General features: G+C 35.9%; 1 protein-coding gene and 2 pseudogenes across 1 annotated transcript; 2 read left to right on the top strand and 1 right to left on the bottom strand.

The window, feature by feature from the left end:
* Positions 1-237: 237 nt before the first annotated feature.
* Positions 238-1,605, top strand: LOC143559577 (uncharacterized protein At1g66480 pseudogene; annotated as a pseudogene).
* Positions 1,606-5,216: 3,611 nt separating this feature from the next.
* Positions 5,217-8,470, bottom strand: LOC143559585 (putative 1-phosphatidylinositol-3-phosphate 5-kinase FAB1C; annotated as a pseudogene).
* On the top strand, positions 8,461-10,201 carry LOC143559595 (U-box domain-containing protein 11-like). The gene is made up of 2 exons (XM_077048122.1): positions 8,461-8,608; positions 8,907-10,201. The coding sequence occupies exons 1-2, from the start codon at positions 8,534-8,536 to the stop codon at positions 9,975-9,977; spliced, it is 1,146 nt and encodes a 381-aa protein (XP_076904237.1). The 5' UTR covers positions 8,461-8,533; the 3' UTR covers positions 9,978-10,201.
* Positions 10,202-11,985: the final 1,784 nt, after the last annotated feature.

Raw genomic sequence — 11,985 nt, 5'->3', positions numbered from 1 at the left:
GGACAGTTGGACCTAACGAGTTCAAAATATAAACATAGTTACTCCTTAGTTATTTAAAACATAACCGTTTGGGCATTTTAAGTTTATAAGGATATATATGTTTTACAATTTCAATTGTTAAAACTGTAATGCTTCAATTTAAAATTAGAGCTATATAAACATGTATTAAACAATAATAAAAAAATTATAGCGTCCTAGCCCAGGTCCCACCTATGGCTCGTTTAAGACCTGTTCTTAAGCAAGAACAAATACCGCAGAAATACGGTATTTCAAAAACGCTTTATTAGATAAAAAAGCTAGAATGAACGCACTACGAGCCTTCAATAAGGGCTAAATATTGGCTATTGGAGATGGTCAATAGTCATATTTAACATCCTAGCCTTTTTAGTTTGAAGCTTTAAATTGTTGTCACATTCGTAACTTGTTAATCAACAAAAATATACCCAAAACACATGAGCCAATTATTTTTTCCATTTTCATTTGTCATTATTTTTCTTTACACATCATAAAGCAAATTCACTAAATAAATATATGAGTATCACAACTCTTTGTTATTGTAACTTAAACTTAAAGGCCGGTTATGTTTTAATTGGATTAATTATATATTTTGAATATAAAAAATTCAAAATACAATTGATAATTAAAAATTAGCACTCTTTAATTGACCCTAACAATGAAATAAACAACTATATATACATTGAATCATTGATACATTCTCATTGCTCTCCCACAAACCATAAGTTCAAAAAAAAAATGGGAAATAGTTTAGGAGCCAAAAGAAAGACTACAACAATAATGAAAATAACCGGAGAAGCCATCAAGATCAAGACTCCGGTGAATGCTGGAGACGTGGTTAAGGACTACCCGGGTCTGGTGTTATTGGATGCAGAGATGGTGAAGCAGTATGGGGTACGAGCCAAGCCATTGGAGCCGCAAGAAGGGCTCAAGGCTAAGAGGCTTTACTTCTTGGTTGAGATGCCTAAGCTTGTTGAATATAAAGGGGCTAGGAGAGTCCGGTCTGGGATAAATATGAGCGCTAAGGACCGGCTCGAGAGCCTGAAGCTGGCTCGGAGGTCAGCTTCTGACTTGTCTTTCATGAAAGCACCAAGCATTGCGGTGGATAGCCGCATAGGTGGCAGTGTTGACTCATTTAGGGTGAAGCTGAGGTTGCAGAAGGCGGAAGTGGATAGGCTAATGACAGAGAGTAAAGATGGGACCGACGCAGCTGAAAAGATTATGAAACTTTGCATGGAAAAAAGCGACAGTGCTGGTGGCGGTGGCGGTGATAGTGGTGTCCTGACAGACGAACGACGACGGGTAACCGGTCGTCGGGTACGTTTTTTCTTTGATTTTACGAAATGTCGAAATCACATTTGTTTATAAGATATATTTACAAGTAGACAATAAGTTTAGGCTATAAGTAGCTCAAAATGTATAATAAATAAAAGGTAAAGTCAAAACATTTTAATAACACGGAATGATTACATATTATAATACGTACGAACATGCAATTGACAATAAGTGTACAACAATACTAGAAATTAAAAATAGATTTATATTAATATTGCATGTGAGATCCTCAACTTTGGGTCTCCCTCAACACCCATAACCAGTGTTGTAAAAATCGCTAGTCGTTAGTCGGGCGGTGGGGTGGGGACTAGCGATTAATCAGGATTAGTCGAGATTAATCGGGATTAATCGGATCGGACTGTAATGCATAATTTTCAGTTTTATGCATACACACACACACTTTTATATGTAATTTCCAGTTTTATACATACATAAAACATATTTTGGCTGGAATCTCGCTTGAATCCGCTAGTTTTTGTTAAAGTCTCACGCGGAACCACTGGTTTTGGTCGGAATCTCGCCGAGAACCGCTGATTTTGGTCGGAATCTTGCCGGAAACCGCCGATTTTGGCCGGATTTGACCGGGAACCGCCGATTTTGGCCGGATTTGACCATTGACCGATTAATTGGCCGACTAACCCAAAATTAATCAGTAAAGTGGGGACTAGCGATTAATCGGGGATTAATCGTTGACTAGTCGGGATTTTTGCAACACTACCCATAACCCATTGACCCAGCTTTCATGCCATGTTATTGGCTTTGACATTTATTATTATTATTAATAAGTGACGAATTTCAATCATCTAAGAGATTTGAATCCAAAACTCCCGCTTTATGTTTTAAAGGTTTTATAAAATTACTCTTTTATTTCATAACACTATTCTTAATTAATGTTTACAGTTACGTTAAACCATACCTAATTTATTTTTTTAGTGAATCTTTTAAAGTTATATAAGTATCACATTACATATGCCTACAATATATTAGTTACCCGAGGAATTAAATTAAAAGTTTTTATGACAATATCTAATTACCTATAGCATTATTAATTACTTAATTCCATTTAAAAAATAAAAAATAAAAAGAATGTTCACATTTTGGCATGCACAAGTTAATATTCTTGATGCTTACTTTATTTAGATGCAAAATTAGAATGATTAACAGAATATGTATTACCGTATTAGGAAATTTTAAAAAGTTATGTCTTCAAAACATATATTTATACTTTTAGTTAAGTAGGTTATAAGATCTACAGGTTATATATTAAAAGAAAATAAAATCAAATGGTGATTTACTATTTTTAAAACTAATACGTCATAGATTATTGGGTGATTGAAGCGCCAACGACCAAGTATGGTAAACATCGCCATAATTGATGTCATTTGTGAAGTCAAAAGGCTCTTGAAGGTTTTGTTAACATTATTTAAATATTATTTAGCCAAAATTAGTTAAATTGTTAAATAACTGCTATTAATAATTTACACATTTTAACCCATTTTGAACTTTAAGCGATAGATAAAATATTTATACGAAGACACAACAAAAATTTAGCATGGGTTTACGTCAGTCCAGGGCCGGTTATAAGGGAGGGCTGGGTGGTCGACGGAACTACTAAATGGGTATGACTTTCAACCAAAAGGTTGTGAGTTCTGGCCTCACTTGAGATATTTTAACCTTATTTTTATAATTTTTTTATAAAATATGTATATATAATGTTTAAACTTAATTACATAACCACTAAATGGGTATGGCTTTCAACCAAAAGGTTGTGAGTTCTAACCTCACTTGAGACATTTTAACCTTACTTTTATTAAAAAAAAATTTACACAACCAAATCATAAGGCTCAAAAACTTAAGGTTTATTTAACAATTAGATTGTATAAACCTAACAAGACGCCCCTTTTTATTAAGGTTCAAAAATATTTTCGCCTTCAACCCAAAATTTTTAGTCGTTCTCAGAACCGGGCCTGCGTCAGTCTAACTGGAATCAACGCGAACTGGATGGTTCGCAGTTTAGCCGTTGCATGTTTATTAAGCACTAAACTTTAGAGTTTAAACATATTATTTTGCATACTTTTTTATTGCATTGTTTTAAATTTTAAATTAGAGTATTAATATGAAAAAAAATGGTTAAAATATAGAAATTTGATTCGTGGGTGATAATATAATATTTCTTGAAATGGATATTCAATTAATTAGTCGTTATTTGGTTTTGCAGAAAAAAGTGGGATTTAGCGAAGAACTAAAGCAAACATTGGTTTAATATTAAACATCAAACAAGCACACAGCAGCCAAGCAGAGTGATGTTTTGTCCTTCTGATCTATATATGATTCATATTATATTTCTAGTATGAATCAATGTATAAATTATTATTTTGTAATTTCATTCTTTTTCTTTCCTTTTTAGAATAGCTCTCTAGTGCTGTGGAACTAATTCTTGTATCAATATATGTGGAATTCATATCAAATTTAATGTTTATTTACAATTGTATAAGACCTAATTAAATAAAAATTACTAACATAAAGTTGTGAGTTACAAAATTAGTTTGCGGTATCATACCCCTTTGGCAAAAGTACTGAAAAATGCTGAAACTGGCTCGTTTCAAAACCAAAATCCATAAAATGAATACCGGTATCGGTGTTGTTCGGGCGCTGTGTTTTCGTTTCGGTTCGATTCGATAAAAACTATGTGCCACAAAATGAAAAATTATTTACAATGATTTAATGGCAAAAAATATTTCTCAGGTAACCTAGAAAATAAAGTTTTGATATGCCCAAAAGGATATCGACATGTGTTTTATATCGATTGGAAATTATAAAAAATGAATTATGATATCAGTTCTGATAATACCGACAAAAATATGAAATAGTAGACCTAATTGCATCAAAGCTTGCCTATAGTAGAAATTAAATGCTTGAAGCCATTTTGGTATCATCTCCACATATCATCAAATTCCTTTGTGAATCACATCACTTTAGTGAGGTGGTGGTACCAATGATATATATATTTTTTTTAGAAAATATTGATCCTTTTATATATAATACAAACCGAACTACATCTGGATAATGGGTAAGCGAGCAACAAGCTGCGCCGTTATCCCCTTTTGAATCGCAAAGCCTATTCTACTAAATATAAATCCTTGGTTCCTCGGGCTCTGCGAGTCAATGTGGACCACCTTCTGCACCCGCTCCAAAAACGAACCGCCTCGGGAGCTAGGGATCCAAAAGTGTCGAAGGCAAATGGAATGAACACGTGTTGATTCTCCAAACACAATGTCTCATGCTTAGCAACCTTCCTAGACTCCGCTCTCAAAACCGCCTGTCCCGATACGAAGCCATTGTCTCTCAGCCCCACCACTATCTAAAAGTATAGATACAAAGAATCTTTTTAGCAGTTGTAACACACTCCCATACATGACTAGTTTAACATCAAGCCACCTATGCATAAAGCAAGAAGACAAATCTTGAAACAAAAGAGTTCCATTACGAGTTTATTAGGCTAGGTGTAGTGGGGGGTAAATGAGGGGCGAAAAAGTTGACAAAAAGTTGGAACACTGACCCCAGGCGATATTCGGGCGATTGGGGGGGACTACTTTTTGTCGCCTGTTGTTATAATATTATTATAATAGCTTGTGTGTGTAATATAAACATATATATACATAGGACTACAGCACCAGTACACCCTTAAAACAAAAACTCACTTTTTGCTTACTAGGCGTCACATGACGCAAATCCCTCCATTTTATAACCCTTCCGCCACAGATAGCGTTATCAAAAAAGTGTTAGGCCTTCTTTTTTCCATTGGTGGGATAAGACCATGTTTCTTTTTCAGTTGAATATACAAAAGCATAAAGTAAAAAGATCAAAAGTGAGGCTGCCAAATACTTGAGTGCCCATTTATGAAACTCAATTATCATAACAAGAAAATCTTGACAAAGGTCACCCCATGTGGCATGTGCACATGTACATGTACAAGTTCTTTCAATGGGAATAAAATCATAAAATATAAAAAGCCTATAAAACAATAACTCTACCTAAGTATATTTGTATACAAAACTTAACCTGTCAAAGGGTAATAAATCTACCCTAAGTTACATAAAGTTACAATCTTTATGAATCTTTATCATATTCTATGATCACCCTTTTAATTGTTTTCATAAATCATGATGACCATTGTTCGGGGACGGTTAGAAAATAACTAGTCATCGCTTTTCTGAATCTTTTTTTGTACTGTTTCGGAGAAATTATGGTTGGTATCGCGTTCTTTGGTCCGCCTAGAATCCCGGATGCTTTCACCCATGTTTCTAAATGCTTGTCCCATGTATATTGTCTCATGAAATCAATGATTCCCAAAACAAGTTCTTTCCTTTCCTCATCCACTCCAACTAGCAATGAGTAATCTATCACATCGATCGACTGCAAAAGAATGCGCGTGTACATTAACTTAAATCAAATGGCACACAACTAAAATGAAAATCAAAAAAATTAAATCATTAGGCTTGTAAACGAACTGAACGTTCAGCGAGAAGTAGCACATGCCTCTTCGTTCATTTATGGTAGATTGGTCGTTAGTTTACATTCGTTTCTTTAAGTATGTTAGTATATTCATTTCTTATTTTTAGGCCCGTTACAAGTCTAGTTTTAATTTTAAGCCGACACATTGTTGTTCACAATTACTTTCAGCATGCTTATTTTCGTTCATCTAACTTCAGTTACGTTCATGAGCCGTTCATTTATACTGTAATTTTGTAAAATAACGAACATAAACACATTCATTTTCTTAATGAACAAACATGAACAAGAAAACCTCACTAAGTTGTTCACGTTCGATTGCTAGTTCGGTCAAGTTAACAAACAAACACGAACAAGAAAACCTCATTTTTAATAATACTCTTAACGGTAAAAGACGGCTACTTGCATAAAAAAGCAACCACCTTTGGTCAAGAAACTGGTTTTTGAGCGCCGCATCGGTAAAAAGTCAACATGGTCAATGTTACTGAATTATGCAGTCGTAAACTGGTAAAAAGAACTTACTGCTAAGAAGGAAGTGTCGTTCCAAACGGCTCTTTCGAGGGTTCTCTTAGCTTTACATCCAAGAAATATGGGATTCGTACGCAAAGCTTCCAATAAATTCATATCCAAAAGCGTTTTATTCGTTCCAGTTGTATCGGAATTGTAACGAGCCCTCGATGAACCTTTTAAATCATAAACTCGCGATATGTTTCTTTTAAAAAACACATTTTCCATCACCAAAACATTCATTTTTGCTTCTTTCCCAGCTCTCAAGTGTTTCACTGTAACCTGCAAATTGCCATCACACCTTATTATATGATTTTGTAATCACAACAATAAAGAACAAAAAGGTTTTTTTTTTTTTTTTTAAATCTGATAAATTCCCAAGATCTTTGCTAGACATGTTGGACTACCCGAGTTTAAAGAATCCATCAAATACTTAAAATATTCCGGTGCGAATTCTTCAAATGATTCAAGTTCGGTTTTCGTAACTTGTTTTATAATAAACCGTTCATCTAACGATTTAGCAAAATAAACATTACTTTTCCCGCCTTGTGCGCTCCATCTTTTGCAACGGCTTAATGACCGAACATAATCCATTTCATTCGGACAACATTTCTCTCTAAGAGTATCAAACTGTTTAGCAAAATAGCACGTTACCGAGAACTTAACTTTCCCATCACCACCAGACTCGTCCTCAAACGGAATGGTTAAATGATTTGACCCTTTTCTGTCCATGAACAACGGGTCTTCTGACCCGTATATTCCCTAATGCGTGTAGTCTTGATCAACGGTTGAAAACGACTGCCACGTTGTCAAGTTTGAAGCAACCGAACTGTTTCTACTGAGAATAACTTTATCAGTGACCCAATCTTCGTGTTCTTTTGAAGTGAGCGCGTACGAGATTATGCTAGTGGGCTCGTTGTCGTAAACCGCCATTATTATGTCTCGACAACCGTTAGGTATCATTAACCGTGCACCTTCTGGAAGGAAAGCCGGTCTTGTGGTTAGCAAGAAATCAGGATTATTATTATTATTAGTATTATTATTGTCATCACCAGGAAAAGCTTGTGAATAACTTCTTCTTTGTAAGTTATGAACCAGATCTCGAACCATATGAACGTAATCTCCAGAAGCATGAAAAGATCCAAGCGTCGAAAATAAATGTGACGCCTTTTTGACTCGTTCTTGCTGTCTAATTGCAGAGTCAAATGAATAAACTCTAGTAGGTGACGGTGCTAGTCTGCTGAGAATCGGGTTAGTGATCGGATTCAACGATCCGGCCCATGCTGAGTCTATTTTATCTGATAAAACTGACGCTGCTGACGGGGCACGTTCCAGTGACGAGACGGGCCCGTTATCTATTTGTTCATTGGTTCTGCATTGGTCAAAAGACGTTGATAACGAATCAGAAACGTTATCAGATGGTTCGGTTTGGTCAGTTTGGTTCGGGTCCAAGGCGAGAATGGTGTTTTCGGGAATGGAATCAGTTCTTGATGATGAAATATCTTGGTTCGGTTTCAACTTGGAACTTCTTCCGTAGAGACTTAGTGAGCATATTCGCCGATCCCAGAAATGCATATTGAGCATAAGTGAATGTCGCAAACGGTTAAGTTCAAAAACGTCGATTTCGGTCCCATTTTCTTCACCACAAGATTGAAGCAGATCCTTTTTTATAAAAAATATAGTAAAAGTGAGATGGTAATACATCATTGAGTAACCTATCAGAAGAGGTGGCAATATTGGCCCGCTTACTTAATAACGGGTCAATTCGGGTTGGTTTTAGCCTTAAACAGATCAAATAAAAATTTAGCTAAAAACTGTTTTCGGGTCAATCCAACCCAACCCAACCCGTTTGGGTGTCTAGACCGATTATACATCCCGTCTGTTCAGACGGGTCCATCTTGCCACCCCTGCGTGTTTCGAAAATTGATGCAATATGACTTACAATGTAATCAAATCTTTCTTTAATCAGCTGATCCTTTAACTCGATGACATGGTTACTTAACTCATCTGAATCGGGTAAGTCATTCTTTGCTTCAATCCCATTTAACACATTAAGTATCTCTTCATATAAAGCTTCTGTCTTGCTCAAATGGACACGGTTTATCAGCTGGAGACTTCAAAGACATCATCTTTATTAGATGAAAACAAGAAACCGGATGCTCCTATGATTCCTGCTGACTTTCTTTGCCCGATTTCGTTAGAACTAATGCGCGATCCGGTCATTGTCTCCACAGGACAGGTAGATTGATTACAGTCGGTTAAATCAAGTTCATATTGTTTTTATGATCTTTAATAGGGTAGGTTACTCAATAATAATCAACTTTCCCGACTGTCGAATTTTATCTTTTTTAAATGTTAAAAAGTTTCAAACTTAAGCGTGACAAATGAAACATATATGACACTTAATAGTAATCAAGATTCATATACGTTTCATTTGCCTCGCTTAATTTGTTTCAAAAAACAAACGTATATAAAGAAAACACGCAGTTTTGAAAACTCGATTACTAGTTGTTTATAAGTTTTATACTTTCTTGCAGACTTATGAAAGATCATACATTCAAAGATGGATCGACTGCGGTAACACAACATGTCCAAAAACACAACAAAAGCTTCAAAACATCACTCTAACACCTAACTATGTATTAAGAAGCTTAATCACACAATGGTGTGTTAACAACAACATGGAGCAACCAAACTCACTAACAAACCGAAGGCTAAAACGTAGCGACGGGTCGTTTCGTGACGTAACCGAGGACATAGAAGCCATCGAGAAACTCATCCAAAACCTCTCGAGCCACTCAATCGAAGACCGAAGGTCAGCATTGACCGAAATCCGCTCGTTATCAAAACGAAGCACGGATAACCGTATTCTCCTAGCGGAAGCCGGCGCCATCCCGATTCTCGTCGGGTTATTAACTTCCGAAGATGTTCTCACGCAGGAGAACGCGGTCACTTCGATATTAAACCTTTCGATATACGAAAACAACAAAGGGTTAATAATGTTAGCGAATGTCGTACCGTCGATCGTACATTTGTTAAGAGTCGGAACAACCGAGACTCGAGAGAATGCAGCCGCAACGCTTTTCAGTTTATCGCTCGCTAACGAGAATAAGATATTAATCGGTGCGTCCGGGGCAATTCCTGAGCTCGTGAATCTTCTCGAACACGGGACTAACCGAGGTAAAAAAGACGCTGCAACCGCTTTGTTTAACCTTTGCATATATCAAGGGAACAAAGGACGAGCTGTGCGGGCGGGAATCATACCCGTGCTTCTTAAAATGCTGACCGATACAAGTGGTTGTATGGTTGACGAATCGTTAACTATTCTTTCAATCCTTGCAAGTCATCAAGAAGCTAAAGCTGCGATCGTTAAAGCCAGCACGATACCGGTTCTGATCGATCTTACACGAACCGGGCCGCCAAGGAATAAAGAAAACGCGACGTCGATCTTGCTTTCGTTGTGTAAAAGGGATAAGGATAATCTTGATTGTATTAGCAGGCTCGGTGCGGTTATCCCGTTAATGGAACTGAGTAAAAACGGGTCGGAACGGGCTAAGCGAAAGGCGAAGTCGTTGCTGGAACATCTGCAAAGGTTTCAACAAGCTTGAAAGGTGGAAATAATGATTCAATGACTTGCTAATTTGTTCATTAATCTGATTCTTGATTTCTGTTAAGGTTTTTGTTATATGAGGTCTTAAGCATCATGAAACAAGATTCATGGCAGGCTTTGTTTGTTTGTTTTTGTTTTTTTTTTTGTGTTTGCAAAATGATTCATTTGATACTGTTAATTGTTTGTTTGACATCATATTTGGATTGGGAATAACATGTGTGAAGAAAAAAAATTGTGACTGTTTTTTGATCATTGGAATTGATTTTGAAAATTGTATAATTCACTATTGTATTATTGTGAATTCATGGATTTATAAAAATAATTTGTAGTATATTACTTATTTCTTCAAGTTGAGCGTTCTTTAACCATAACGTCGCGCGTGAGTTTCATCATGAATCGTTTCCTAAGATATAATGAAACAATGTATGTAGAATCCCTTGTAATTAGTGGCGGATCCAGAAAATTTTTTTCGGGGGTGCACTGTTTTTAGATGTTTCGTTTTCAGAGAGTTGGATATAAAAAATTCGAGTTGGTTCGACAATTAAAAGGTGTTAAAAATATTAGAAGTCTAGAAACAAAAATAATAAGAACAAACCAATAAATTAATGGATAAGAAATTGAACCTACGATCAATTGATAAAAATGACATTTACGCTGTTTTATTTAGCGCTATTACAAATGTCTCATGTAAGAAAAGGACATTGTTTGAAACTCTACAAACATTAAGACCTCCCATAGACCATATTAAAAATAAAAATAAAACCAAAGTAGTACAAGAATCGAACATGGAACATCCCATTGTACAACCAATGCCTTGGCCACTCCACCACTTTTCTAATTTGGTTATGAGGTGCACTCTAATTTTATAAGGGGATGCACTTTATATTTTATATATAGCATTACACTATAATTAAGAAACTCGGGGGTTCCCGTGCACCCCACCATTCAACGTAAATCCGCCCCTGCTAGTGTTGTAAAAATCGCTAGTCAGGCGGTGGGGTGGGGACTAACGGTTAATCGAGATTAATTGAGATTAGTCGGGATTAATCGGATCGGACTTTAATGTATTTTTTTTCAGTTTATATAAACACACACACATTTTTATGTGTAATTTTCAGTTTTATACATACACATACATATTTTGGCCGGAAATTGACTGGAATCTTGCGGGAAACCATTGGTTTTTGCTGGAATCTTCCGGAAACCGTTGATTTTGATTGGAATCTCGCCGGAAATCAATGACTTTGGTTGGAATGTTGCCGGAAACCGCTAATTTTGGTCGTATTTGACGTAGACCGATTAATTGGCCAACTAGCCCAAAATTAATCAGTGAAGTGAGGATTAGCGATTAATCGGGGATTAATCGGTGCCTAGACGAGATTTTTGCAACACTGCATGCAAGTGATGTACCGCACGAGGAGAAACCATCATATGTATGAAAAATTGAAAAGCTATAACTATCGTGTTCCTTCGTGTAAATTGAACACTTTTCCAGTAGCTCTATGTATATGTGGTGGTTTGTTGTTGCGGATAAAAAATGGGTGTTTTATAGGTTTGTTTGGAAGCTACTATGCATATGTGATGGTTTGTTGTTGCGGATAAAGAAATGAGTGTTTTATAGGTTTGTTTGGAATTTGATGTGAAGCAGATGCGGCAGTTTGTTGTTGCGGAAGCTCTAACGATAACTATAGAGTATATGCATAGGGATCATTTTCCTACGACGACTAATTACACACTCGTGTACATGAGTCGCGATTCCAAGTAATGTTAACTGGTAGCTACTTTCGTGCTACATATTAATATTATCATGTCATCGAGGAAAATTTATATTCGTCCTAGTATCGAAATTGTTCATAAATCTAAAAATTAGACAAGTATACATGACCATTTATTAAACGTGGTTTCCTAGCTATTTCTAAAATCAAACTTCATGTTCATACAAATAATGGAAATAAATATAAGTGCCATTTATCATATAAGACACTTTTGAGGTCATATTCTTTAAG

This window comes from Bidens hawaiensis, unplaced genomic scaffold (assembly GCF_021521415.1).
Source record: "Bidens hawaiensis isolate Kalapana, Puna unplaced genomic scaffold, B.hawaiensis_p1.1 tig00019940_1, whole genome shotgun sequence".
In the NCBI taxonomy this organism is placed as follows: Eukaryota; Viridiplantae; Streptophyta; class Magnoliopsida; order Asterales; family Asteraceae; genus Bidens; species Bidens hawaiensis.
Note: the sequence above shows the minus strand (reverse complement) of the source record. Positions and strands in the feature narration are given on the sequence as shown.

Excerpts from the sequence above, each read along its gene's own strand:
- LOC143559595 (XM_077048122.1), top strand. The coding sequence starts at position 8,534 with ATGATTCCTGCTGACTTTCTTTGCCCGATTTCGTTAGAACTAATGCGC. Across the intron at positions 8,609-8,906 it reads TCATTGTCTCCACAGGACAG|ACTTATGAAAGATCATACAT; the intron begins GTAGATTGATTA and ends ACTTTCTTGCAG.